Raw genomic sequence first — 26,670 nt, forward strand, 5'->3', positions numbered from 1 at the left:
CAATTTGAGTTTAGATTTGAAATTTTCTCTGCTATATTCCTGTGTTTTTTTTTCCTTTCAAGCCCCTCAGGAGCCTCCTGCATTTTAGTTATCTGTCTCCATATTTTAAATTCAGCAAACTAAAATATATTTTTCCCTCTTTCCAGATGCTTTGTATGACATTATCACTGTCGGTGCTCCAGCAGCCCACTTCCAGGGCTTTAAGTGTGGAGGCCTGCAGCGTCTCCTGAGCCGATATGAAGCAGAGAAGAAGAGGTAAAAAAAAAAAAAAAAACATTTCCCTTAAGGAGGGATGTATTTAAGGAAAGTGTGGGTGAATTAATTGAAGCAGCATTCTGATGAAAAAGGCTTTTATTAAGAATCAGATTTTAACTTCTTAATTAAAACTGACAGGAAATTTGTTTCTGCCCCATGGACTTGATTTGTGAGGTCTGAGCCAGTTACTTAGCTCCAATTCTTGTTGAAATTAGACTTGAGCTCCGCAGGATTTGACAGGTTAATTTGACCAGAGGCAACAGGCTTGATGGAAAAGGTTTGGAGAGTTAGGATGTCCCCTCCACCTGCTCTTTTCCCCGCCAAGCATTTTTCAGCTTTATCAGCCGCGTTAGCTTCTCTCATCGAAGAGCCACAGATCATGAAGGTCAGCGGACAACATGGACTCACTGCTGGATTCAGGCTGGTTGCCAGAAAAAAAATTAGTTTATGAAGAGAAATTGTGTTGTTATTATTGGAGAAACATGACAGAAGTTCACAGTAACAGCTGCTGTATTCAGCAACACAGATTTTGACACTTTTTCTTCAAGCAATCCGTACAATTTTTGTTTTGAATTTCCTCCCTTTTAAGATTAAAAATCTATTTTATGAAAGAATCTTGGCCAAAACTGGCAGCGGCACTCAGAGGTTACAGCACATCCACAACAAATCAGAAAAAATTAACTCTGTCCATCCATTTTCTTTACACCCTTGTCCCTTGGTGGGGTCGGGAGGGTTGCTGGTGCCCATCTCCAGCTAACGTTCCGGGCGAAGGGCGGGGTCACCCTGGACAGGTCGCCAGTCTGTCGCAGGGCAACACAGAGACGCACAGGACAAACAACCATACACACACACACACACAACCGGAGTACCTGGAGAAAACTCACGCATGCACAGGGAGAACATGCAAACTCCATGCAGAAAGACCGGGGCCGGGAATCAAACCCAGAACCTTTTGCTGCAAGGCAACAGCTCTACCAACTGCGCCACTGTGCAGCCCCAGAAAAAATTAACTCTGTGATAAATAAATTAATTAAAAGATTCCCCAGTTAAAACATTTACACACAGATGATACGTAAATGATAAAGTCAGTAAGAAGAACCGTAAAAACATTTAGAGAGACTTTTAGATTCATGTATTTCTACGACTGGTTCCAAGAAGACGGAGCAGAAAACTAAAGATTTCTTTCCAAGTTCAATTCGGACCTTAGGCACTGAAAGTAAAAATAAGTACTGATAAAAACATAAAAGCATGAGGTATCACTGATTTCTTTTTTTTCCACTTCAAATGTCAAGCCCAGTATTTGTGAGGAATAAATCCATTGACAGTTGGATTGTTAAATCATTAATTCACTTTATTCTAACTACTCTCTGTCAGATCATTAATGATTCATGATCAGAGCTGAGATTACGTTACACCATAGCTTTGCCTGTTTGAGCTCTGCAGTAAAATAGCTTTCTGCTATGATTTGTATTTTACTTGATTGAAAAGTCTGGAGCTGTTGGCATTGATCCAGCCAGTGGCGCAAAAAGTGGGTATGCAGAGTATGCAACGCATAGGGGCGCAGCACCAGAGGGGGCGCCAAAACCCCGTCTGGAGGGGGCGGCGCGCCGATGATGTTTTCCCTTACACTTCTGCGCGCCTTACGCTCCTTCACCTCGCGCACATAACGAGGTAAATGTAGCGAGTTTTACCCTTCACGTATCGTCGCCTCGGGGGTGAGAGGGGTGAGAGGGCTGAGTGAGCGTCGCTCCTTCACCCTGACGTTCCTTCCCTCGGTCGGGGGGAGGGGGGACGCCGATCTATGTTTTTGCATCCACCTGAATAATATGTAGTTGCGCCACTAGATCCAGCTGTCTGTGGTGAAAAAGTTTCCGTGGCTGTGAAGATGGGCTAAATTTCAGCATCTTTGCCTGAACCAGGTTGATGCTGAGAGTCCAGACTCACTGAGGGAAACATCCAGATACTCATCTCTTAAAGTTACCACTTAAACCATAGAGCTTCCAAACTTTGTGTTTTTTCTGACAAATGCACAGATCCCAGGAGGGTCGAGTGAATCCTGCATGAACTTTTTTTAGTTTTATTTTATCTTGTAAGTACGTGAGTTTTTTGTGGAATTGGAAACATTCTTTATTTGTCTTTAATCCGCAGTGACCCTAACACTCTGCAGTACCCAATAACTATGGCACCAGCGTCTTTGTTGATTTTTTATTTATTTATCTTGTTTTTCTTCTATGATATTTTGCTGCTGCAGTAAAAGCTGAATTTATTTTAAAGATATAAAACACATCTCCAGTAGATCTGTCAATAAATGTGGATGATGCCGTATAGAAAACGGCTACTTAATGATTCGTTCACTGACCAAAATAGAAAAAAAGATTTTTTGTTGTCAGATCATTACTGTCAGCAAACGACTTTGTATTTTTCTTATTCCCTCTGAGAGCAGCACTGACAGCTTCACAAAGACTGTTACGAGGCCATTTTTGTAGTAACAGTGTTATGAGTGAAGTTGCACTCTTGTGTAGCCAGGCCTGCATTGTGAAACCTCAGATCAGCGAGATGCTGCAGATTTTAGCTTTATTTGTTCAGAGGTTGGAGGTTGGAGCTGCATGTCAGTATGTGGCCACTTGAATGATGCCTAAAGAAGCAAAAGGTGATTTTTTTCTCTCTCCATCATTGCTCCCCATAGAGTGCAAAGTCATTACAGACCATGCCAGATCTAATTAGTTACAGAGTTTGCAGCACCAGAACGAGTGGGAAAGAAAAGATGAAGAGGGGTGAAGTGTGGGCATGAAATGGAAAAAAACTGATGGGAAAATAGTTTGGGGCTTTTGCAGATTAAAAAATAAAGAAGTGAATTTGCTGAAGATGGCCAGTTCTGTCTGCCTGCATGAACAGTGATAAGGTTAGCGTATTTCTGAGAAACCACTGAAGTGAAATCATTTACTTTGCGTAAGAGATTAGGCTTCAGAGGTAACTCCCCAGGGAGATGGGGCTTTTTGTTTCGTATTTGATTTAGCTAATGACTCACTGTAGCTCAAATTTTCCAATTTTCCACTTGGCTAACTGGCTGCGACCTGCGCTGTGCAATGTGCAGTTCATGTTTGACCTGGAATGTGGTCAGAAACGGGAGCGAACCCAGGCTCTACGTTTTAAAGAAACCACTCAGTGAGGCACTCTGTGTGTCACTGCAGCTCGGTCTGGAGATTTCCATCTGAGATTCCCTGAAAATTCAGCACAAGTTCAGCCTGTTTTACCAAAAATACACATTTCCAGGATAATTAAACTTCACCCAGCCTACCCCCTCGTCTTGAAGATACACTCTTTTCTAATTATGTTTGATTAAAAAATGAACAATTGGTGAGATGTGAGACTTGGCTGTTCGATATGATATTAAATCATGAAATAGAAGATGGGAAGGGACTGGAAAAAAGGAAAACCTGAGCACAGATGTGTTACCAGGATGGTAATAAAAGAGCCATTCATCTTTGTTCTGTGGACAGGAGAAGAGGGGACAATGGGATCTTTCTGGAGCCATTAACAACCTGCGCCGGCCAAACTTGGCAATAGAACAAGAGTGTAATATGTTCCATCTCTGACCGCTGTATTCCTCAGTTTTAAAAAGAAAAACTGCACATTTTTCTTTTTATCTTTCTTCAGTGCATGCATTACTCCCTAAATGCTTGTTTGAAATGCAAGAGGATTTTTATCTTTTTCTTCCTTAATCAAACTATAAACTTTAAGATTCTCAGAGATGGTCTCAGTTTTCCAGTAAGACCCTCCACAGAATAATGAATGATAATCTAATAGCTATGCTGTCCTTGCCCTGCTGCAGGCTGACAATTAAGACAGTTTTACTCAAAATTTAACCACGCAAACAATTTCTAGCTTAATATTGGGGCAGGTAAGTGTGTTGCAGGTAAACCGGATGAAAAATCCTTAATAATCAACTGTCACTATGCAACTGGCCATCTCAAATTCCTATCTTATTTCAAAATAAAAGTATCAAACATTGCTGCAGATTGAAACTTAAAGCCTTTATCTTCATATGTAAGGCTCATGAAAGGCTAAAGCTTTCATAATATGCTGATTTTTGTTTTAGAAAAATGGCACAATGCATTTGCAGTATTTTGTGCAGCTGTGTTAAAGACTTACTGATTGTGGTGTTCTCACATTACTGAACGTAGACATATTTAGAAAATTTAACAAAGCAGGAAACTATTGTGTTGCTGAATCAAAAAATAAGAGATGAACGTAAAATATGTGAAACACTAAATCCTCCATGAACAGAGACGTTCGTACAAAGTTCTGTCAGTGAGGAAGAGCGCTGAATTTTATCATCTTCCTAGAACATCAGTAATTAGTTTTGGCTGAAAGCTTAGCGCTTCTCCATCAATGAGCGCCATAAAGGTGAAACTTCAGGAGCTTTTTGAATGTTCATATTTCTAATCAGAACTGGACAAAATGCTGTTTTCAACCCACACTGGACTGTCGGACCATTTCTGTTTCCTGCTGTTCTGGGATCCGCCTGCCATCTTTAATTCTGTATCCAGCTCTGATTAAGGAGGACCAACGTCGCCCTCTGCTGGATGGCAGCAGCACTGCGATACTGAAATGTCTTAGCTAGTGTTTCAGGCTGAGGAAACTTAACCCATTTAGTAAACACTCTGACATAAATAATTATTTTATTATAGATGTTGGGGATGTAATAATGTTCTAAAAACAAAAGTTCTGCAACACGCCCTGAGAAACTGGAAATTATTCCTGCAGACATGAATTCTTCTGATCATTAAGTTTTCCTGACGTTGTTTTCTTTCCACCAGTATCTTCAGCTTTTTTTGAGTGCCTTGGCCTTACGTCATTTATCCATTATTATTCTGAAACACAATCCTTTGGTAAGCTAAGTGTAGAAATTGCACTTTGAGTTCACGTCACATCAAATAAATGGTCGTTTGCATTCAGTGCCTTGCAGAGCAGCAGTCCAGGGCCACAGTTTGAGAAAGACCCGTCTAATCAGACGTTATTAGTTAATCGATTGGAACTAATTTGAATCTTACAAACCATTAATCGACAATTAACTGTTGGTTGATTATTGGTTTGCATCCTTACCTATGATCCAACAGATTTTCTTATAGATGTATTTTAGGAAAATGATTGTTTTGTCGACCTGGACTTGCTGCACATCTACTTAAGATGTGCAGTAGGTCATCAGTAGGACACTTTCTGTTTGAAATGTGTCCTCCTTTACAGATAGAGAGGAAGGAGGCTCTGTTGGTTCGCCAGGCATCTGTGTCAAGCAGCAAAGCCAGATGTCACATTTCTGGGGCAAGGAGAGTGGTCGAAACCACACAGCCCTAACTTAACACAGTCTCCTGGGGCTGATTTCAGATTTAGTGTGACGAGCAGCATGTTGTCCAACAAAATAACTTTCTCCCAGGATTCTCCGTCTGTGAGGAAAAAAGGGCCAGGCCGTTGGCAGCGGCTGGGACCCCATGTTGATGGACAGCAGCTTGTAGTTCATGGCCTGCTCTTGAGTCAACCACATCCAGGCGTCAGCGACTGAAGGAGAAGGTAGCTGGCAGAAGCCCTGAGGCTTTTCTGGTCACAGATCATGGTTTGTCTTTTTCTGCATCATTGAGGACAGCTTTGGCTTTTTTTTTTCTAACGGATGGCGACGAGATCAGAGATTCAGGAACTAACGAGGGTTGACAGTTAAAATGATTTGGACGGAGATCAGATCCTTGGGGTTGCATCTGAAGGTAGCCGTGTGTTTTTACCTCCTGGAAGTGGTAAAAACTATATATATATATATATATATATATATATATATATATATATATATATATATATATATATATATATATATATATATATATATATATATATATATATATAGCTCACTGATTAAAGTGAGCTGTTAAAAAAAAATGGCAGAGAAGACTTTGACCGTCATGTAAAAGGTTGCAGGGAATTCTGCTGACGCAGCTGCATTTTAATTCCTGCTAGCTATCAGCAGGAGGCCGCTGGCTTTTCATTAATTTCCTCTCCACTATTAATTAACCATGTGCCATGTATACTTGCTTAATTAGGCCACTGGGCCCAGCGCTTTGCTCTCTTAGTGCTATTTCTAGACAAACCTACTGATCAGTGTGTTTAAACTGAGGATGGAATCCAGTTTCCCCAGTTTAATCTGTACCAACTGCCTCCTGCATTGAAGTTAAACTGATGAAGTGTCGTTCTACACTCGTTTATTTTTCTAATGTTGTTTTTGAAGCTGTAAAGGATTTTTTTTAGCTTCTTTAAATGAACAAACAGGAAACCATAAAGACCTTTGGAAAGCTGGAAAACGTCATCAAATATGAAAAGGAGTGATGGATTCCTAGAGATACTCTCCCTAACTACACTGAGAGAAATAAGCACATATTTTTTGGTTAATATAATCAAGATACTGGGATTACATTCACATCAGGATGCTCTAAAAGGATCAATTGTGCAAGAATGTAAAACTCACAAAAAACTGTAAAAAATATTAAGAAATGGCAGTCTGCATTTGATAATTACTTCTTAAATTAAAAAAAAATATTGAACATATTTTCCTCAGTGATTACATCCTCTACAATTGCTTTTTGTGATTCTTTTTCTTTGTAATTGAAATTACAGATTTTGCAACGCTACTTCAGAAATATTTGCAATTTTGCGATATTTGCACTTATGTATGACGGTAAATGTGACTTTTTCTCACTCTTCACATCAATTGAACTGTAATTTGATACCAAGTCAGGTTGAGGCAGCAGTGTAGTAGAAGTAACAAATACTGCCCCCTGCAGGTGGGAGCCCTATGTTTTTCTCAGTTTTTGAAGAAAATATTTGATAAACTCACAATTATAAATGAATGTGAACTGTTTATTTTTGAAAAACTGGAGGGACTGATTGACGTAATTTAGCAGGTAAGTGATAAAATCTGCTTTGATTTGTTTGATAAAATAATATTTAAGCAAACTGCTGTTACCTTGACGGTTCTGCGTTCCTCTGGAGTCTGGAGGGCCACATCAGAAACTATGGCGGCCTGGATTTGGCCCCCGGGCCTCGAGTTTGTGTGAGGTAGCACATCCTTCAGAGCCACTGATGTTGGATTCTCTACAAGAACATGTTCTCTACATGGCTGTGTCTGCCTCCTGCTTCTGTTTGGTTCCTTTATCACTACAAATCATGACAGATCGGTCACAAATTAGAGTCTCTGTAGAGGTTTTTATTAAACCTCTCCACTATAAACTAATAACTCTTTGAGGTCTTGTTCATGTAGCAACCAGACAAGAAGTTGACTAGATAAATGATTTGTATTCATGTTACAAAATCTAATTACATTGTCATTTCCAAAGTCATTGTGAACAGAGGCAGGAGTAAATAAAAAGAAAAACAAACATCTCTTGTTTCTAATCTTTGAATAATTTCAATGTAATTTTCATTTTTATCACAACCCTCAAATAAAGGTGATCATTTAACATTAAGACGAGTCAGGCAAGCATAAATATTGTTTTCTGGGAAAACTGTCCTCCCTCTTAGCTCGGTGGTACTAGGATCTAACATTTCTCAGCAGTCCAATCGTCTCTCTGTCACATCTTCAATAAAACATAAATATTTACCTCTTACATAAGCAATAATTACTGCAGGGTTATTGTATCTGGATTATATTGCAGCTTTCTGTCTTGGCACGGTGTTTAAAAACGTGACACACAGAACAGAAGCCTTTAGATATGCTGGAGACGGAAACATACCCAAGGCTTCAAATGAAATGTGCAACCCCCCTTTGGCCTCTTATCAAATTTGCATTCACAGATTTATGCTGTTTTGCCTTCGCTCACTTTGCAATCTTTGTTGACCTGTTTGGACTTACAACAACCCTGATGAGGCAATTAAATTTCCCTGCCAAAGCCAGCCTTGGAAGGGATCAATTCTGTCCTTTTAGCATCAGGTGGCAGGTTCTTGCATTCATTACCGTCTGCATATGTTTCCTAATGGGATTGGATTTGTACTTATGAGTCAACAGTGCTGTTATTGAATCGGAGTACAGCAACTGCTTTCTCCTTTGCTTCTTTTTGAAGCTTTTTTTCTCCTGTGGAAGATCGTTTATGGTCTTTTATCAGTGTAAACACACAAGGGATGAAGCAAAGTAAAATGGATTTTACTGTTCTTTGCATTTTTGAAGGTGTCTTTGGTGGAAATCAATCGCTTTAAGGTATGGGTAAATTAGAAGTGGTCTTGTAGAAAAGATGGTCTTCTGCGTCAGTGACCGCACCATGTTTTGCTTTCACTCGATAATTGCTTTGATTACCTTCAACTTTCTGGGTGGTCGTCCTCCAGGGGCCTCATTAGGCAAAACGACAAGGCCAGAATTTTAAAATTAGCTTACCGAAGACATATTTCATGGCCAACATTCACTTTGACCTTGAACATTTTGATGCATATCAACGCACACGGTAAAGGCTGTTCCTCAAAAGGCAGATTCACATGCAAAATGTTTAGCTCCAACTTTAGGATCCAGGTTTAGATCTGACTCTGGGTTCTGACCTACATAAAGCCTGGAGGAGTTGACTTTAACCGAGCCTGGGGGGGAGGTTACAAATGACTGCACCGCTCTACATCACATCAGACAAAACGAAGTAAGAGGAAATTCATTGAAAGTCACAGGAACGTGAGCAGAGGAGGATGTTTGATTAGACTGGAAAGGGATTAATTATTTATGGAATGCAAATGAGCTGGCATTGGACTGCAGGTCCGACTCTGACAGTTTAGGCTGTGAAGCTGTTCCTCTAAACTGATGATAAAATGCATCCAGAAAAAAACACGTTGCTGTGACGTTTACATGAGTCCAACACACTGAGCAGCTCCAGATGTCATTTGTTTATGCTTTGAATCTTATGACTGGATTACTTTCTGTTTCATGGACAAACACTGACTAATGTCATGCAGAATACTGCAAATCTAACATATCACAGTTTGGTTTGTGAAACAAAAACTTTTTTTTAGATGCAGAATTAAATTATGGCTCTAACATTTAAGTGAAGATATTTATGTTATTGGTAATAAAATTTTGAGTTTCATTATTATTGTCTTGAATTGTAGTGTAGGATATTTGATTTAAGCTAAATCTGCTACCCATTGGATGGAATAAACTCAAATAGATCAATATGGGTAAATTGTTTTTTTAGGTATTAGAAACCTTACATGTCAATTTAAAAGTAAAATTCTGTATTTTCATTCTCAGATGCTGACCTTTGACTCCAGATTCTTATTCACGCCTGCTTGGCTGCAGATCACATCTGCTCATCCTGAAAAACGTTTCCCAGTTCTGTCTGATTTAATTCCTCTCACACATGTAACTAAAGTTCCTAATTCAACCCTGGTCCTTCGGCTCAACAACCTACATTTTTAATTCAAGAACAAAGATCCCAATTTCTCAAGAAATGAGTTTATAATTGGTAATTCTAGCACTTAAACATAGCAAGTGTATTTATAGACATTATATATCCCTTTTACTGATAAGAGTTTGTGTTGTTTAAAAAGGATAACCTTGACATTTTTATATATTGAACTTGTATGCAAATAGTATTGCTAGTGTTAATGTTAAAATCCGTGTTTGGAGTAATAAATTTTTTATTTTGTTTTGAGCTGCTTTGAACCGTAACACAACCAAATGTGAAACTCAAAGCAATTTACTGTGTAATTTCACAGCTCGGCTGTGCATTTCTTTCACCTACAGACATCTTCTAACCACAGTCATGCCTGGAAGAGAAATAGAAAAACTCTGAGAAAAGTCGGCCTGAATAATTGTTGAAAAAGGAAAATCTCTTGCATGACAAATTATTCTGTTCCTTCTTTTGTCTCACTTGGAATGGAGGAAATATTTAAATGTTTTTACAAGTTTTGAGTGCTCACTGTGTGTTGCAAGCCAACATGGGAGCAAGAAATGTAACGTTAAATAATTACGACACTGTAATTGTGTTTTTCCAAGAGACAAAAGGGATTAAGGGAGAACTCAAAGCAATTTTAAATCATTCTTTCCACTGTCTGGAAAACAGTCTAGCAAATACGGGACATTCAAAACAACTACCAACATTCCTGGTCTCCAAAAACCCGAAATTGTGATCACAGGACCTTCAGCAGGCTCTTGCTAATTTTAGCATGATGCCTGTAAAATCAGAAACAGTCTGCCCAAGTTTGAGAGGACAAAGTATTGTTCTCTAAGAAAAAACATTTGACCTGACGATAGACTGCCAGACAGAAAGCAGATTTCATCTGTTCTTTGGACAGATGAAATGTAATGTTTTCTACACAAATCAAATTAAAAGAATTGAACTCCAGCTGGGAGATATGGAGGTGGAAGTGTTGTGGTTTGGGATGATATTTTGCTGCAGGATCTGCCTGAACCATAGAATCCACCATGAATACACCATGTATCAGAAGGAACTGAAGGACGAAAAATAAAAATAAATAATTAAATAAAGCTGAACTTAACTGAACACTGCAGTATGACAGTTATCCAAAACATACCAGTTAATCCATCAAACGCTGGCTGAGCATTGGGAAATGGAGTCAAAGCCCAGATACCGACTTCACTGTGATGCTGCCGGGTTGAAACAGGCTGGAAATAAAGATAATATAAAGAAAAACCATGTCACAGCTAAAGAGTGTGGAGTTGGAGAAACTGTCTTTAGAAAAATATCAGACTGGCAAAAGTAAGTGCCTCACGTAAACTTGTTCTTATTATTACCTGTATTTATTTTATGCCAATAATACCTAGCTTCCCACTTAGTGCAAAATAGCACCTATTTCACAATATCAAATAAAAACTAACTATAGAACACTGTAGCCAAATAAAATTAACAGTTATTTTAGCCTGTTATTGGCAGCACGTCTTTAGTTTTTCCTCAGCTGAAAAACTTTTACATATCAAGTGGCAGAAGGCTAACTTTTGTTCTTTAAGTGCTATCAAATAATTAAACGTCAACATATGAGCTCTTCCTAATAAAGAAATACATATTTAATGGGGAGTCCTAATTTCTCACGACTTTAAATCTTACATCGCATCAGACTTAATTTAAAAATCGGGCTAATATCATACATCTTTCCAAAGATAACGTTTTTTTCAGTTCATAGCCATGCAGCTGTAGTTCAAATATTAATTTTTTGTGCTTTTTTTTCTCTTCTTGTATCTCAGCTTTAGCACTGCCTACCAGTGTATCTACTACTCCCCTCAGCACACAGCCAAAGCTCAGGAGGTACTCAGCACCGTGAGTCTCCTCCAGCCCCTCATCACCAGCTTGGCTGACCAGCTCCTCCAGGCCGCCCTTGAACACTCCTCCTCTGGACTCAAGGATGCACTCAAGAGCCTTTCCGACAAGGTGAGCCAGCAGCTAAATCTCTCATCTTCCTTCACCTGCGTCTCAGCGACCTCTTCATTGCTCTCCATCCCAATCCACAGCAGCAGACAAACTCTTGAGATTAAGTTTGTCAAAATTTATTTGCATTCATACCTCTTTATTAAAATCTGTTAACATTCATTTTAGTGGCGGTGTTTAAATGTGGATTATGTTGGTGCAAGCCGTTTCACTGGAGGCCCACGAAGGGATTTTATACAAGCTACACTTTTCTACCAACAGTTTGTGTTGACAAGAAGACACCCAAAAATGTAAAAGTTTCCATGAATAATTATTTTAGTTCCTGTTTAACAGAAATCTTAGGTAAAAGAACAAGTTGGGAATTTGTAGGACAGCGCTGACTCCTGAAAGGTTTGGCCACTGCAATGTATTTTGCCAATGGATGATATTGACTTTTTTTTTTTTAATCTGTGATTTCTCATTAAACTTCACAAATGATCTCAGATAACCCTGTCTATAGTAACACAAACCCGATCCGAAGCCCTTAGACTGAATGCAACCAAAACATGAATAAATGCCATCTTGGAAGAACAAACCTGAATTTAGAAATTCCTATGAAATGCATAGCTTATGGATAAAATCCCCAAAATGTGACCTAAAAACACAATTAAAATGTTTTTTGTTTTTTTTAAATAAGATACCCAAAAATGTAAAGTTTTCACAAACGATTTTTAATATTTCAGTTTAATAGCCGATCTCCCAACAAAAACAAAAAAACAAACAAAAAAAACGAAACAAATGCATGTGCGGTATGGTGGCTTATGGAGCTAGAGCATTTTTATCAGTATAATTAATGAATTACATCTGGTGCTGTCAGATTGCAATCTGTTGTGGGAGAGATTGTTTGTGCCACAGTGGAACAGAGCCCAATCAGCCTCCTTAATTGGTACATTCGCTCTGTCACCGCTTCCTCTCATCCTTGATTAGACACGCACACGCTGGCCGAGCAAGCCCCTGGCCTGGTCAGCACAAGGAGGGCCGCGCGCTGATTAAAATCTCAAGCTGGGTTTGTCGGTGTTTGTGTGTGAAGCAGCGGGAGGTGGGAGTGTGAACGGGTTTGTGTGCTTGTCAGAAAGCTGATGATGACATCTCTCTTTCTCTCTTTCTCTCTTCAAATCCCAAAGTCCATGATGAAGGAGCAGCACACAAACATTTTTATGCAGACACATGCCTGAAACAGTGTGCAGAGACTTTGAGTGGTGCAGCTTTGTAAACATGTAAAGTCTGGAATGTTTTAATGAACCACAGATACGGGTTTTTGTTTCCTGTTAGGTGGTCAAATATACAACCGATTGATTTTAATTAAATCTTTCACTGAGAGTTGATGGAGAGAAATTCAAAGCTTACAGGTTTTACTTGTTTCTTGTAAAGTCCATGAATCAACAACAAGTATAAAAGTTCCACCATGTTCTTGTGAAAGGAGTCTCATAAATGTCATAAAGGTTTCTATTTATGTTGAGTGGTGGGAAAATGAAAATTGCTTTGAACTTAATTATGTGCTTTGCTTAAAGGGGCGGTGTTTTTCTGCATCATTTTATAGCATAATCAACTCAACCGTGTTACCTTCACTTGCTCTGTATATCAAATGTGACTTAAAAGGAATTTGACTTCATATTATACTGCTTTGAAATTGAGCCTCTGTCTCTTTAAAAACTCCTGCTCTGTTTGAAACTCCACTTTGAGGAAGTCATCTCAACATTGCTCTTTTATTAAACCTTTAGCATCGTTTTTACCAGCGTTACACTGAGAAGTAGCTCCTATAATGAGCTCAGCATACGCACAGTTCCACCAGGTGTTTTCCAACTGCTGCTGCTAGTCTGAAGGAGCTGAGTAGGAGAGCTGCTCTGTGAGGCAGAAGCCTGAACACTGCAGCTCTGAGGAGGATCTGTGCCTCGAAGGCACGGCTCCTTTGAGGCACAGCTCGGGCAAAACGCAGCTGGATGGTTGCCATGGAGATTAAAGGATTCAACACGCTAACATTAGCCTAGCACTTCAGCAAACTGCTTTGCATGAAGCTACCATCAGCAGGCACAAGACATTAGTTTTTTAAGGCTGTTTTTTGCAGCTGTGTGCTGAGTCTGACATGTCTTTACATACAAACGATGATGTTAGGCAGAGTCTTCTGAGATTCCACCTAAAACATTAAGCTAGTTTGGTAGCATTTTGAGGCTGTCCAGCAAAAACACCTGTTGAGGCTAAATATCTGTATTGTGCAAACTCTGAAGCAACTAGAACTGCAAGCAGTTATCAACGGGTTCTAAGTCCAGCACAGACTCCTGAAAGGTTTGGCCATTACGATGCATTTTGAAAATGGATGGCATCAAACCAAATCTTCAAAAAATGTAAACCTTGTAATTCCTCATGAAACTGCCCAGATTTTCTCAGATAAACCCGTCTATATCTTGTCTATATCTTGAACAATACAAACCCAATCCAGTGCCTGTAGACTGAATGCAAGCAAAAAATGTGAAGTCATTTCCACAATATTGGCAGTACAAACCTTAATTCAGAAATTCCTACAAAATTCATAGTTTATGGATACAATTCTCCAAAATATGACTTAAAAACACTATTAAAGCACCTTTAGATTCAGTCTTCTTGTCAGAATCCCACATCTGGACTTGGATATTATTTTAACTTGTGTCTTGCTCCATCTGAAGCAAACTAACCCCAGATCATGACTCCGCCATATTTCAGTTGAAATGGGTTTTCCCGGCGCTGAGGTGTCTTTCCGTTATGTGACCATCTGTGTTTTTAATTCATTAGTTTATCATTATTGCTTTTACCCAAGTAATTTTATTCCTCTAGAGATCAGACTGTTTATTCTACTGGAACATATTATGTTTTTCTGTTAGTGTTTGTATACTTATTTGCATTTTACACCTTTAGTAGCTGTAAGGTGTTTGGTTGTTTTTATTGCTGTGAGTTGGTATTCACCGCTGCTTGCCTCGTCTCAGCTTCTAATCATTTCGTCTCATTTCAGAACGAGCAACTACTTGTATTATAGTGTTGTTTTGCATTAAGACCGTTAACTGTTTTAATAATTTTTTTTTAAATTAAATAGCAGCATACAGATTTGTCTAAATCAGGAACGCAGCATTTAGAGTGAAACAATTTCTTTCCAAGATCTTTCCAAGGTTTGCCTTGACTATCCTTATTCACTGTTTCCAGTAAGTCAGTGCCTTTCTACTTCTTGATTAGCTCTGGGTATAAAAAAAAGTTTCTTGTCTTTATATAATAATGATTGTGTTGATGATGATAATAATAATAATGTCACGCTGATGATAATCACAGTGAACGGACTAATCTTCCCTGCCTTCAGCTGTGTCCTTGGAACGTTATCATGTTCCTGGTTTGCTGCTTTAAAAAGAAAAAAAGAGAACCAGTGGGATTTGATCTGTATCCATCTACATATGTGGAAATATACCGTCTTAAGAGGTAGCTGAGATCTGACCGGTTTCATTCCTGTTTCTAAAACAAAGTGAGCAGAAGAGAAGTGAGCGAGTTCTATTTTTAAGAGCCCAAATGCGCTCATCCTTCAGGGGGAAATCATTGAGGGTGAATGGATTTTTATGTTTCTTCTCTTTCCCAGATCAAAGATAACATTTTTTCACAGTCGGATCGCGCTGAGGCGCTTTCAGACTTCAGACTCAGATGCTCCTGATTCCAGATCAGATCAGCAGATTCTTAGAAAGGCAACCAACACTTTATCTTCAGGGATGCTCAGCGTTTCAGCCTTTTCAAAGATGGATGTTGAGAAATTACACAAACAAGTATTTTTTGCAGAGATGTGCACCATTTATCTTTGACCTTAGTAAACATATCTTCAATTCTGTTTTTAACATTTTAAACACATTATCTACACTTCCTGCAATAAACCATAAAAATGTGGACCACTTGTGTTATGATCATGGTTTTATCTCGTTAATTTTCAACGAATCACCAGTGCTTTGACCTTCTGATCAAGCTTAAATCTTGAATACAATATTTTTCTTTGTGAACTCACTTTAGAGAAGTGACTAATACTTTAACTCAGATTGAAAATTAATTTTAAGGTCAGATAAGCAGAGCTTAATTTCAGCCTGATTTGAATCTTCAGTCTTTGCCAAACTTTGTTCTTTTTAAATCCGTTTTCTTCTTTTGGCTGTTTGGATTTTTCATCTTTCACTCATTTATGTGCAGCAGTTTTCCATCAGACATGCATTTTCTCAGACAATTACACATTTGATTTACTTATAGACTGTAGTTGTCGCATCATTGACCTACAGAAATGGAGATAATTTAGGTTTAAATGGATACACATTAAATATAATTGTGTTTTTAAGAGTCTTTACCGTTTGCTTTTCTTCTTAGGCAATCATCAGATGGTCAACTCTAATAAAAACTGTAACTCTGGGCTCACATGAGTTAGTAAATGTATGTTTTATTCATGGCAAACTGCATCATAAAATATATGCTCTTTGAAATAGACTATTAAAGTTGTAGAGCCGCCGCAGATAAAGAAAAAAATATATTTGGCTATGGAGAAGTAAATGTGAAATATTTTCAAGAAAAAAGATGAAAATTCTACATTATCAGTTTGTGAGAAAATATTTAAATTTTTCCTGAGGTTTCAATAGAAAAGTTTTTTTGTTTGTTTTTTTAAAATAGCATTGAAGTGATGATGCAACACATTTCCAAAAGATTTGTCACCCAGGGAAGAAACCCCATTTTTAGAAATAACAATTTGAGTAACACTTTATTTGAAGGGATGTGCATAAGACTGACATGTCATAAACATGGCATGACATAACCAAATGCAAAGTTAACACTTTTAATGGTGTTTTAATTCAAGTTTTAATGGAACTTTGCATTAAAAGTTTCATTATTTACCAAATAATGAAAAGTTGACACTTTTTAATGGACTTTTAATGCAACTTTCCATTAAAAGTGTCATTATTTACCAAATTACATTTACGAAGACGACTTCATCATCATGACTGGTGGCGTTATGTTTATGACAGCATCATGTCAGTCTTATGCTCAGCCCTTCAAATAAAGCGTTACCACGATTTGCTTAAAAACCACTGGGTTACTTTTACACCCAGGCTCTAAAAAGATGAATACTTCACTGGAGACGAAGCCGGCTGAAGTTTGGACTAGTCTGTGCAGGACGCGGCTCAGAGCTGGCTGGAGATTTGACACTGCAGTGCTTTTCTTTAGGGCTGACGGAGAACCTGCAGTTTCTCGGTCCACATCATGGGGGTTGAAGCAGAAAAATACGAACCGAGTCCATGTATGCAAAGACACCACAGGTCTCCTTTTGGCACTCTGGTTGTTGTGTTTGGTTTAGCTGCATTTTTGTGGTGATAAAGCAGCTTTGGTAACTGAGTTCCTCCTGGGAGTCGCAGCAGCTTCCAGGATGATCAGCAGCAAACAGTAGCTGGTGAATTTGACATCAGAAGGGGAGGGCTCCTTGGAGAGGAGGGCCGGAGGAGGAGTAATTGAATTGTTTGTTGCTGTTATTCTCCTCTTCCATTGAGGTGAGGTAATGGAGAGCATCTTCCTTATACTGAAGGACTGTGTTCACTTTCCTTGTTTCTTTCACTTCCTCTGTAAATACGTCTCTGTGTTTTCTTCAAACCCACTCCGCCTCGCCGACGTGACGACCCTTCTCTGTCTCACACACCCTGTCCGCTTTGTATCTTCAGCACTTCCATTATTATTTGTTGTGTAGTTTCCGCTGTCTGTCTTTTTTTTCCCATCTCTTTCCTTCTTCGTTTGCTGCAGACGGAGCAATTTGTCCACACGCTTAAGGACGAATTGGTCAAGAACGCCCTGCTAGCGCTGCACGCGGCCCGACCCGGGTACGTCTCCAAGAGCCAGAAGCAAACTCCGGTGCTGTGTCACCAGCAAAGCCAGGGTGGGGACCTGAATCACAGTCCGGTCCAAGGACTACCGGGCCACAGTCCTGTCACAGAAAGCCCGGTGGCGTGTAATAATGTGAAAGGAGGAGACGGCGGGTCGCTGAAGCACCAAGACTCCATACCACACCACAAAGAGTACGACGAGGAGGAATGGGTTGGTATCCGGACACTTCTTCAACTTCTTACCCTCTACAACACTTTTACCACAAGACTCTTTCCACTAAGAATCTCCATCAAGAGACTTTATAGGACAAAACGGCTGTGAAAACCAGTTAAATATCATTAAAATATTGAGTTATTGCAGGTCAGGGGTAGGGCTGGACAATAAATCAATAACAATATACATTGCAACACAGATGATATCAATATATAATACATCTGATTCAATATTCAATATAGAGAATATTCACTGAATTTAGATCCAGAACCACACAGCATTCTGGGAGATGTAGGCAGAGGAAACGTCATAGCTGGTCAACCTCTCATGGCCAGCTAAGCAAAATTGGTGGCATCAACTCACTCACTCACTCTTTGGTTACCTAGCAACTCACTCACTCTTTGGTTACCTAGCAACAACCCATTGAGTAAGTTTCACCACTGTGCCTCTTAACTGGCTAAAGATAACTTAAAAAACTAGAGGGACTGATTGATCCATTTTAGCAACACAGATATAAACTGCTTTGATTTGATTGATAAAATAATATTCAAGCACACAGGATGAAACTATTTATGAGCCCTTTATTAGTCCAGACGGCCTCATAAAAACACTTTGTGGTTTTAGAGCCCAGGTCTTGAGTTTGACACATATTATAGGTGAAAAGACTGAAAATGACAAACACAATGAATTAAAAGTGAATTAATCCAATTAAATTTAGTTCAGGTTATTTATAAGTCTAATGTCAAGGCACTGTTGAAAACAAATAGTTTGAATCTAACTAAATGGAGTCGAATCCAGTCCAGCATTCAGTTCAGGTCCAACTGATTCCAGTAGAATCTAAACACACGACCAGATTCAGCTCAAATTATGACACACAGAGTCAAATTTAATGCAAAAGGATAAATAAAAAAATATCTGCAAAGCCCTGCAGAGTGGATGGAGCCGCTGACTTGGCAGCAAGCCTTCCTCCTGGGCAAGAGGTGAGAGGGGGAGAAAAAAACTTTTCTGGTCCAGAAAAGTGACAAATCTAAACTCAGAATCACTGAGACAGAAACGCTTTAAATGAGAAGATGAACAGAATCAGAGTTATGGTAGCAACAGTTCAGTCAGCAAGTTCATCCAGGCAAGATGCAGCCAAACAGAACTTCAGGTGTTAAATTAAAATAAAACAGAAATCAAAGTGAATGGCAGCAGGAACTGCAAATAATGTGCAAATAGAGAGTAGTAGGAGAAAATGTTACATTAAAAAAAATGGTCTACAGCAGCATAACTACAGGAATAGCTCAGAATAACAAAGGCAATGATGTGTGTTTTATTAACAAGCAAAAAATTTGACTTCTTCTTAAAAGTGGATAACGTGTCTTAAAGTTTACATTTAGCTTCCAATCGTTTTTTGAATAAGGATTTGGACAAAAAAACATTCAAAAATCAGTTTTAGGGAAAAGTTTTAATGATCTTCATGTATCCAGACTACGTTAAAAAGCTAAATAGTCTTTTTGTAAGAACCTAATCTACAGGTGGTTTAAAACCTTTGCACAATGCTGCATAATCTAATAAAACATTGTTTTGGTAAAACTGTCATGCAGATATTTTACAGTAAATGTTATGTAAATTTCAGTTTATTTCTTGTATAACAATCAGAAAACTAATTATAAGCATAATCATAAAGCTCTCAGCAAACGAAGGAGCTTTTACTGTTTTAAACAGACGTCATTGTTTTGGCCAATCATGTCAATTATTGGGAAAATTTTGTTACTCGTTGGACATTTTCCCTCATTTTAGTGGAAATTAATTTCCCAGGAATTAGAATATTTCACTGTGACAAACTGAGTGTGCAGGATTATAATCTTATCATTGAAACTAAGCCAGCTTCTCAAGCGAGCATGCAGGCTACTTTGTTTATTTGTGAAAACAGCTTCTGTCACACTGACAGCAGAGACACTGATTAAATTATTTCTTGGCATTTAAACAACTTGAATCTTTTTTTAACCTAAGAAATTCCCAAAAAAATACATTGGTCCCATATGCAAACACACACAAAGAAAAATGAGCCTCAGTTCATCACTGAAACCCAGAATAAAGAGAAGAAATGGAAGAAACAAAGGAAATGCTTTGAGCGTAATCCATACAGCCTTTTTCCTTTTGATCTGTTGAACACAAAGAGAGTTTTTGCTGTGTTTCATTTTCTTTGTTTTTATTTCTTTGGCGTTCTTTCCACCTTGCTGCCTCAGACAAGTGGAATCAGTGAAGCTGATCTGGCCTGACTGGTGGTTGTGCGATCTCTTCCTCAGGACAGGGTTTGGGCCAACGTCGCCAAATGTCTCAACTGTGTGATCGCCATGGTGGATAAACTCCTCGAAGGTGACAACAGCAAGCCAGAGCCAGCGCCGGAGCAGCAGCTCGCTGATGTCATCACCTCACACAACCCAGGTGAAGCGCTGTTTACGCCGTTTTACTTTAAAGGTTTACGGTTTGGAATTGAAAGGGTTAAACCGGATACAGGTTTTCCCTTTCCGTTGGGTTCTGGTTTGCATCTCGTAATTTTGCTCATGTGCAAAAGTTGAGGAAAGACATAAAACGAGCTGAGAGCAGTGAAGAAGGCAAAAACTGTAATTCCAAAAATTCAAATCCTGGCAGAATTCAGGTCGAAGTCGTAATTCCTGCTCCAGTTCTGACCAGCATTTTCACTGTAGTACCACGGGACTCCTGTTCTTCTCATCAAATGTCATAACATTTTTGCAACGATTGTGCAAGGCTCAGTTTTCTACACTAAACAGTGTAAAACAGTGTTTTACATGTGAGGTTTTCAAAGCTGTCAAAACTTTGTGACAATTCACTCTGAGTCTGTCTGCAGTTAGTTCTTTCATGCCAGTGTGTTGTCTGGCCCTAAAACGTCACTTCAAGATGATTCCACACATGTGGTGGTTGGAAAAGAAGTTAAAATAATGATGTGCAATAATTCTCTCATTCATTTGGCTCAGGCGCTAGGAACAAAAAAAGATTTGGTGTTGCAGGTAATGGGTAAACAAAAGAAAGATTATATTGAGCAGTTATTGACTCAAATTATATGATTTCTGGACGTCAGACTTTTTTTACTAACAGCAAATAAGATTAGAAAAATCAAGGTTTAATTTTCTTAAATGTAAAATATCTTGCTTGCAGCTTCTGACTGAGCAATCTGTTCTTGCCATGGCATGAACTGTGTTTTTTCCTTTTGCCCTTCAGATGTGGGTTGTTGCTCCCAGATCCCAATGATTTCATAATCCTCAGGTAACAAATGTTACAAACTGAGACTGCTGTAGGTAGTTGAGGAGGAATTTGTCTTTCTGTTTACTTACATGAAGCTTTTCCACATTTCCTGCAGGATCTTTTAGGAAAATAAGAGTGTTGCCTTCATCTGCTGCAACACATCCATTTAACACATTTCCACTCCAGACAAGGAAGTTATTATTCATAAAATGTTGCAGATATAGTAAGTTTGACTTCATGGGTTGTTTTTATTTCAAAGTATTTTGTATGAATGTCAGCTATCAATGTTAATCTTCACTGAAGCACAACCAGTTTATAGTTAACATTTCTAAATTTCTAAATAGAAAGACTTCTTCCAAACCTCCGTGAATAGAAAATCCCAGAAAACTGAGATTCTTGGTTTGAGAGAATAAAACATTTTCTTACATTTTTATAGAAAGCACCCATTTTAACATTTCAGTCTTGCAATCTTAAGCATGGTGATTAATTGTGATTTATCACGGTGCTGCAGTCTGAATAATCTGATTAGATTTTTAACTCTATTACTTACATACCAGGAGAAACTGTTTAAAGCTGACAATGTTTTTAGCTTCATACTTTCAAGATTTTGGGTTTTTGAGCTCCAGAATATAAACAGTTCTGGCCTTTTTTAATAAAAATAAAAGTAACATCATAGCTAGGCCTTGCTATGAATATTTCTCATCTGCCACAAAAACTAGTTCATGTTAACTGTCATTTTTGCTTTATACTTTCAAGACTTTATACTTTCTCGAGTGTCAAAATATGATGTATTCTGGCCTTTTTTAGTAAAAAAAACACAATACGTAGGTCTTATTAGTCAATTGTGTTATGAATTCAAAATTGCACTTCCTAGCAACAGTGTTCATCATTGCAAACTCAGCGAGAGCCTGTGGTTTTAATTCAGCAGCACTTGCTGGATTCCCCCACCTACCTAACTACTGTGCTTCTTCTGTTAAACTTACACTAAACCTGCTTTTCTATAGATCCAGTTAAAGCACTTTTACACAATTCACCTATGCACACTCACAAACATTCACATTCATTCCCCTGTATGCAGTTTGGTTTTAACTTCAGGATGGCTCTCTGGTCCAAAGACACTTTGACATGTGGAACATTTTCCTGCTCCACCTTGGGACTACATATCCCAGCGAGCCACAGCCGGCTCAAGGACTAACTTCCCTGGTAACTCAGAGTGGTGACAGCGTGGCTTAGCTTCAAATCCAGCAGCAAAGACTCCCAGAGATGAAACCGTATTCTCCTGGTCTGAACATTTCAATTCTCCTTTAATCTACAAAGTTTTATTTTAGTCTCATTCATCCAGAGAGTTGTGTTTTTTTCAGCAGGTCTTTGTCTGTTTCATGGGAACCTTATAATACTTCTTCTGAAGAGCTGCTGCTTTCTTCTTGCAGTCCTGCCAGGCACGCTGCTGTATTTCAATGCGTCTGCGATAGAACCGAACTTCTAAGCTTCCAGTTGCTCAGAAGTTGCCCTGGGTTTCTCTGACAAATTATTACACACTTTGCTCTTGAAGTCGGCTATTTTTGGTCTTCACTTCCTGGAGACAGGAGCAGTGGTCTTGAATTTTTCCAACAATTTGTCAGGGTGCAGTTAGAGTTCAAACTATTCACTATTCGCTCTTTAGTAATGTTTTCTACCCATATCAACACTGCTTGAGCTTTTTATTGGCCTTGCTTGTTCTGAAAACACTTCAGCTATTTCAGCTGATTCAGTTTGTTGAATTACATGTTTTCACATGTCATCATGTTTTACAGAGACAAAATCAGTGAATTCAAGTTTTCTGATCTGACCAGATCAGAAATGACCTAAATCTGATCAGAAATAGAAATATCCGTCACAGATTCATTGTGAACTAGCATTAATAATGTTGAAAAATGAGAAAGGATTACTGAAATTTAAATGAAGTCTGCTAAATTTTGACATAAAAATGTGAATCAACCCTGCTCAGTTTATGCAGACGCCTTCCCCGTTGACAGCCAGCTGCTCGTCTTCCTCCTGGTCGTATCGAATCCTCTCTGAAGCTTCAGTTCAGAGGGAGACACCCTGATGCAGCTGCCAGCTGGCACCCAGAGCAGCACCATCACTTTTAGAGAATCTCTCCATTTAGGTCGCTCCACTGCTTCTTTGGAAATGCTGCTGTATTTTTATTATTGTGTGCAAGGAACAAGGCCAGAGCACCTGGTTCTCTGCCAGCCCCCAGAGCTCCTTCAGTAAGATGCTAAGCTGCCTCAGAGCAGGCGGTCGTCTGCTTAGCGAACTCTAAACGTGGGCAGAATCATGATAACGGCTTTAACTTCTGGTTGTCATGGGTAATTTTTGGACTTTTGGTGAGAAAGTGCTGTGGGAAGAGGTGGCTGTTTATACAGATGTGTTTGAGAGCAGGTGAGTGGGACTCGTCTGTCCTCCTCTTCCTTTTCTCCCCTCAGCCTGATGGCGGCGTTTGAAATGAAACGAGATTTCTCCGACGAGGCTGAGCCCAATCTGATGTGACTCACAAGCTGGGAGTCTTACTCTGCATCTGTGTTTGCCCATCAACTTTTTAAAATGTGAAGACTGAACAGATTACAGCATGCTGGGCGATGTCTATCCAACACTGCCCCCTGCTGGCTGCTCATTAGGGATGGCTAAGAACATGAATGTATTGAGCTTGAATTCAGACTGGGAGGATTTTGGAATATAAAAGACTTTATGTTCAGTTGATATTTGAAGTTTATAGAAAGCTCTCTTTAATAATGGAATGCAAATCCTTATCAAATTTCAGATTAGTGAAATACAACCTCAGATTAATCTCTATTCTTACTCACAAACACAGGTACATGTTTCCCATATATAAGATTTCACTTTTTTTACGTGTTCATCTTCTGCAGAGTTTTTCTGCAGAAGAGTGTAAAAATGAAATGAGTTGGTCAACTATTATTGCAGAAGGCTGCAGTTTCTCTCGTTGATGTTTAGTTGGAATACCTTCACCGGTAGACAGCTGAAGCCAGAGGCTACATTGTTGGTAAATTAATACTTATTTTGATTGGTTTTGTTTGTTTTCATGTGTATAGTTTTGGAAAACTATAAATGAGTCTGTACTAACACACCACCTGTCAACAATGACTCCTCCAGCTGCAGCTGATCCAGGACGCTGCTGCTGGTGTTCTGACTAAAACCAGGAAGACGGAGCACGTCACCTCAGAGGATAAACTTTAAATGCTGTTGTTAGTTTATAAATCACTTAGCATGGCAATACATTAAGATCTGCTGTTGCTGTATCGACCCTCTCAGACCTTCTGGTTCTGGTCTGATCTGCATCCCCACAACCAAACATGCAGAAGCAGCATTCAGCACCGCAAATCTGGATCAAACTTCCAGAAAACTGTAAAACAGCTGAAACACTGAGTGCCTTTAAATCAAGGCTGCTTAGAGCTGCTTATGAACCGTAATAAACAGAACATTGACCAACATGTTTGATGTGTGTCGATTATCTTGATGATGACATCTGACAAAATGTAATGTCTGTTACTGGTTGTACAACTGGAGACTGTTTTATGATGTTTTCAGTTTTTCATGATGTGAATCACGTTGAGCTGCTTTGATGCTGAAATAATCTTGATTGATTGATTCCCTCACAAATACAGGATGTATACTTCAAAGGAACAAGTTACCGCATAGATACTTTACTAATTAGTCATCAATTTCCACAGAAGTCTGATTGAAAAAAACCTTGACTTTAAATCGCGTGTGTTGAAATGGTAAACATGCAGGTGTGCGCCCTTAGGACCAGAGTTAGGAAACACGCCCAGCAACGTGGGGAGGGTGATGTAAATGTTATCTTGTGCCAAAATTTTTATGTTCACACTTGTATTTTTTTTTGTTTATTAAACAGCCAAAATATTGACCTAATTTTAACGTAATTCCCAACATTAGCAATGCAAATAGGATTTTATATGCCTTAAAAATTTAGCATTTCACTTCAACAGGCTAAATCAGCACTCTGACAGGTTACACTGGAATCACAGTCTTCTTGTCAAACTAGTGTGGCACCCTGACTTAATTAAATGAAAGATTTCATATGCAAACCTGGGGAAGCTACAGAAGTCATTTCAGGGCCTCACAGTTCAGCACTGAATCTAAAAAAGCCTATCAAGGCAACCTCTACTAGCTGTCCTCACCTCCATCCTTTCATTGTGTTGATAAATTTATGAAAGCATTGATTGTCGATGTTTCTTTCACAGCTAGGCTGAAACTGCTTGCAGACGTGCAGAAACCTCTCATATGTACAGAAGCGTTCAAGCGTCAGAGTTTGGAAATACATTCAGGAGGAGAAAACTTTATCGATTTAACGAGATAAAATAAATTGTTATGGTTTGGTTTTAATGTATGTCGTTAAAAACAAAATATCTTCTCTTTTAAATACAAAAGATCATAACCGTAAAGCAGTAGCAGAGAAAATGTGGTGAGAGGAAGAAGATTCATAGTGAGGCTTTTAAGGCCTTTTTAACAAGTTATAATCTGAGAGGGGAATGAAAGCTTTCTTTGTACAACGAGATGGAAAACTCATCTTGTTCAAATGACATTTAAAAAAAGAACAGTATATCTCTTAAATAGAAAATGTCGAAACACCAAAACCTCTTTGAAATTTTAGATATTGTCAAAGGGGATGAAAAGGAGTCGCAGCAAACCCCTTTGTCTTTCTTATAAGTCGTAATAAGAGGAGCATATTTTTATATCGTTAAAATGAGAAGTTCTCGTTAAAACAAGAAAACTCATAAGATTTATATCTTAAAATCAAAATATCTTCTCTTTTAAATAAAAAAAAGGTGATTACAGTGAAACCACAACACCTGTTGCATGGGATTTGTAGATGTTGTCTACAGAAAACAGGAAGAGGAGGAGTCAAAGCAATCCCTGTATTTTTTACAAGTCATAATCTCATTTTTATCTCCTTAAAATGGAAAATCTTTTTGGTGTAACAAGATATAAAGCCCGTCTCGTCACAACGAGAAACTTTTATCTTTTAACAGGTTTTGCATCTTGTAACGAGAAACATTCTTGTTAGGACGCGATAGTGCTCCTACATTTACTTCCGAGTTCTGGCAGTTAAATACTTCCATACATGTGTATAAAAAACTGAGCAGGTTTTACTCAGACGTTCAACAGCAGCATGACTGCAGCATGGTGATTGGTTCGCTGTATTGAACAAACTGATGTGAATATTCCCTTTAAACTGGAAGAAGTTTTCCAAATTTGCCCGACACTCAGCACACATTTCCAAACATCACGTCCTAACAGATTCAGTTTTAAACTCTTTCTGACCCTCTTCTCAATGTTTGTTCTTTTACTTCTCTGCAGGTGACTGGCGAGAGCAGCTGAGTCCTCTGGTGACCAGACTAAAGGAGTGCGTGTTGGAGGTGGTGGAGAAAGCAAAGAGAGCAATGACCTTCGTCCTCCTGCAGGAGGCAGTGTGCAGCATACCTCAAGGCCTCCACCTGCAGCAGAGGAGAGACGTGGTCTTCAGTCAGGCAGTGGGTGGCTGCACTCATCCAGTACATTTACAGTAAAATGTGATTTATTGCCCCCCACCAAGCCCCCCATGTCGGCTTTCGTTTCGTGAACGTTTAGTTATAATTTAATAAATATCTGA

General features: G+C 38.8%; 1 protein-coding gene across 4 annotated transcripts in view; it reads left to right on the top strand.

Annotated features, from left to right (window-relative positions):
* The window catches only part of inpp4b (inositol polyphosphate-4-phosphatase type II B), a 196,599-nt gene that overhangs the window by 147,853 nt on the left and 22,076 nt on the right, over positions 1 to 26,670 (top strand). For all 4 annotated transcript variants that reach the window (XM_008419948.3, XM_017306762.2, XM_017306767.2 and 1 more), the window contains 5 exons: positions 147 to 255; positions 11,471 to 11,654; positions 17,460 to 17,750; positions 20,045 to 20,183; positions 26,379 to 26,551. In XM_008419948.3, coding sequence (XP_008418170.2) covers positions 147 to 255; positions 11,471 to 11,654; positions 17,460 to 17,750; positions 20,045 to 20,183; positions 26,379 to 26,551 — 896 coding nt within the window. The remainder of the gene's footprint in view (positions 1 to 146; positions 256 to 11,470; positions 11,655 to 17,459; positions 17,751 to 20,044; positions 20,184 to 26,378; positions 26,552 to 26,670) is intronic.

Source organism: Poecilia reticulata, chromosome 1 (assembly GCF_904066995.2).
Source record: "Poecilia reticulata chromosome 1, P_reticulata-male-v2, whole genome shotgun sequence".
In the NCBI taxonomy this organism is placed as follows: domain Eukaryota; kingdom Metazoa; phylum Chordata; class Actinopteri; order Cyprinodontiformes; family Poeciliidae; genus Poecilia; species Poecilia reticulata.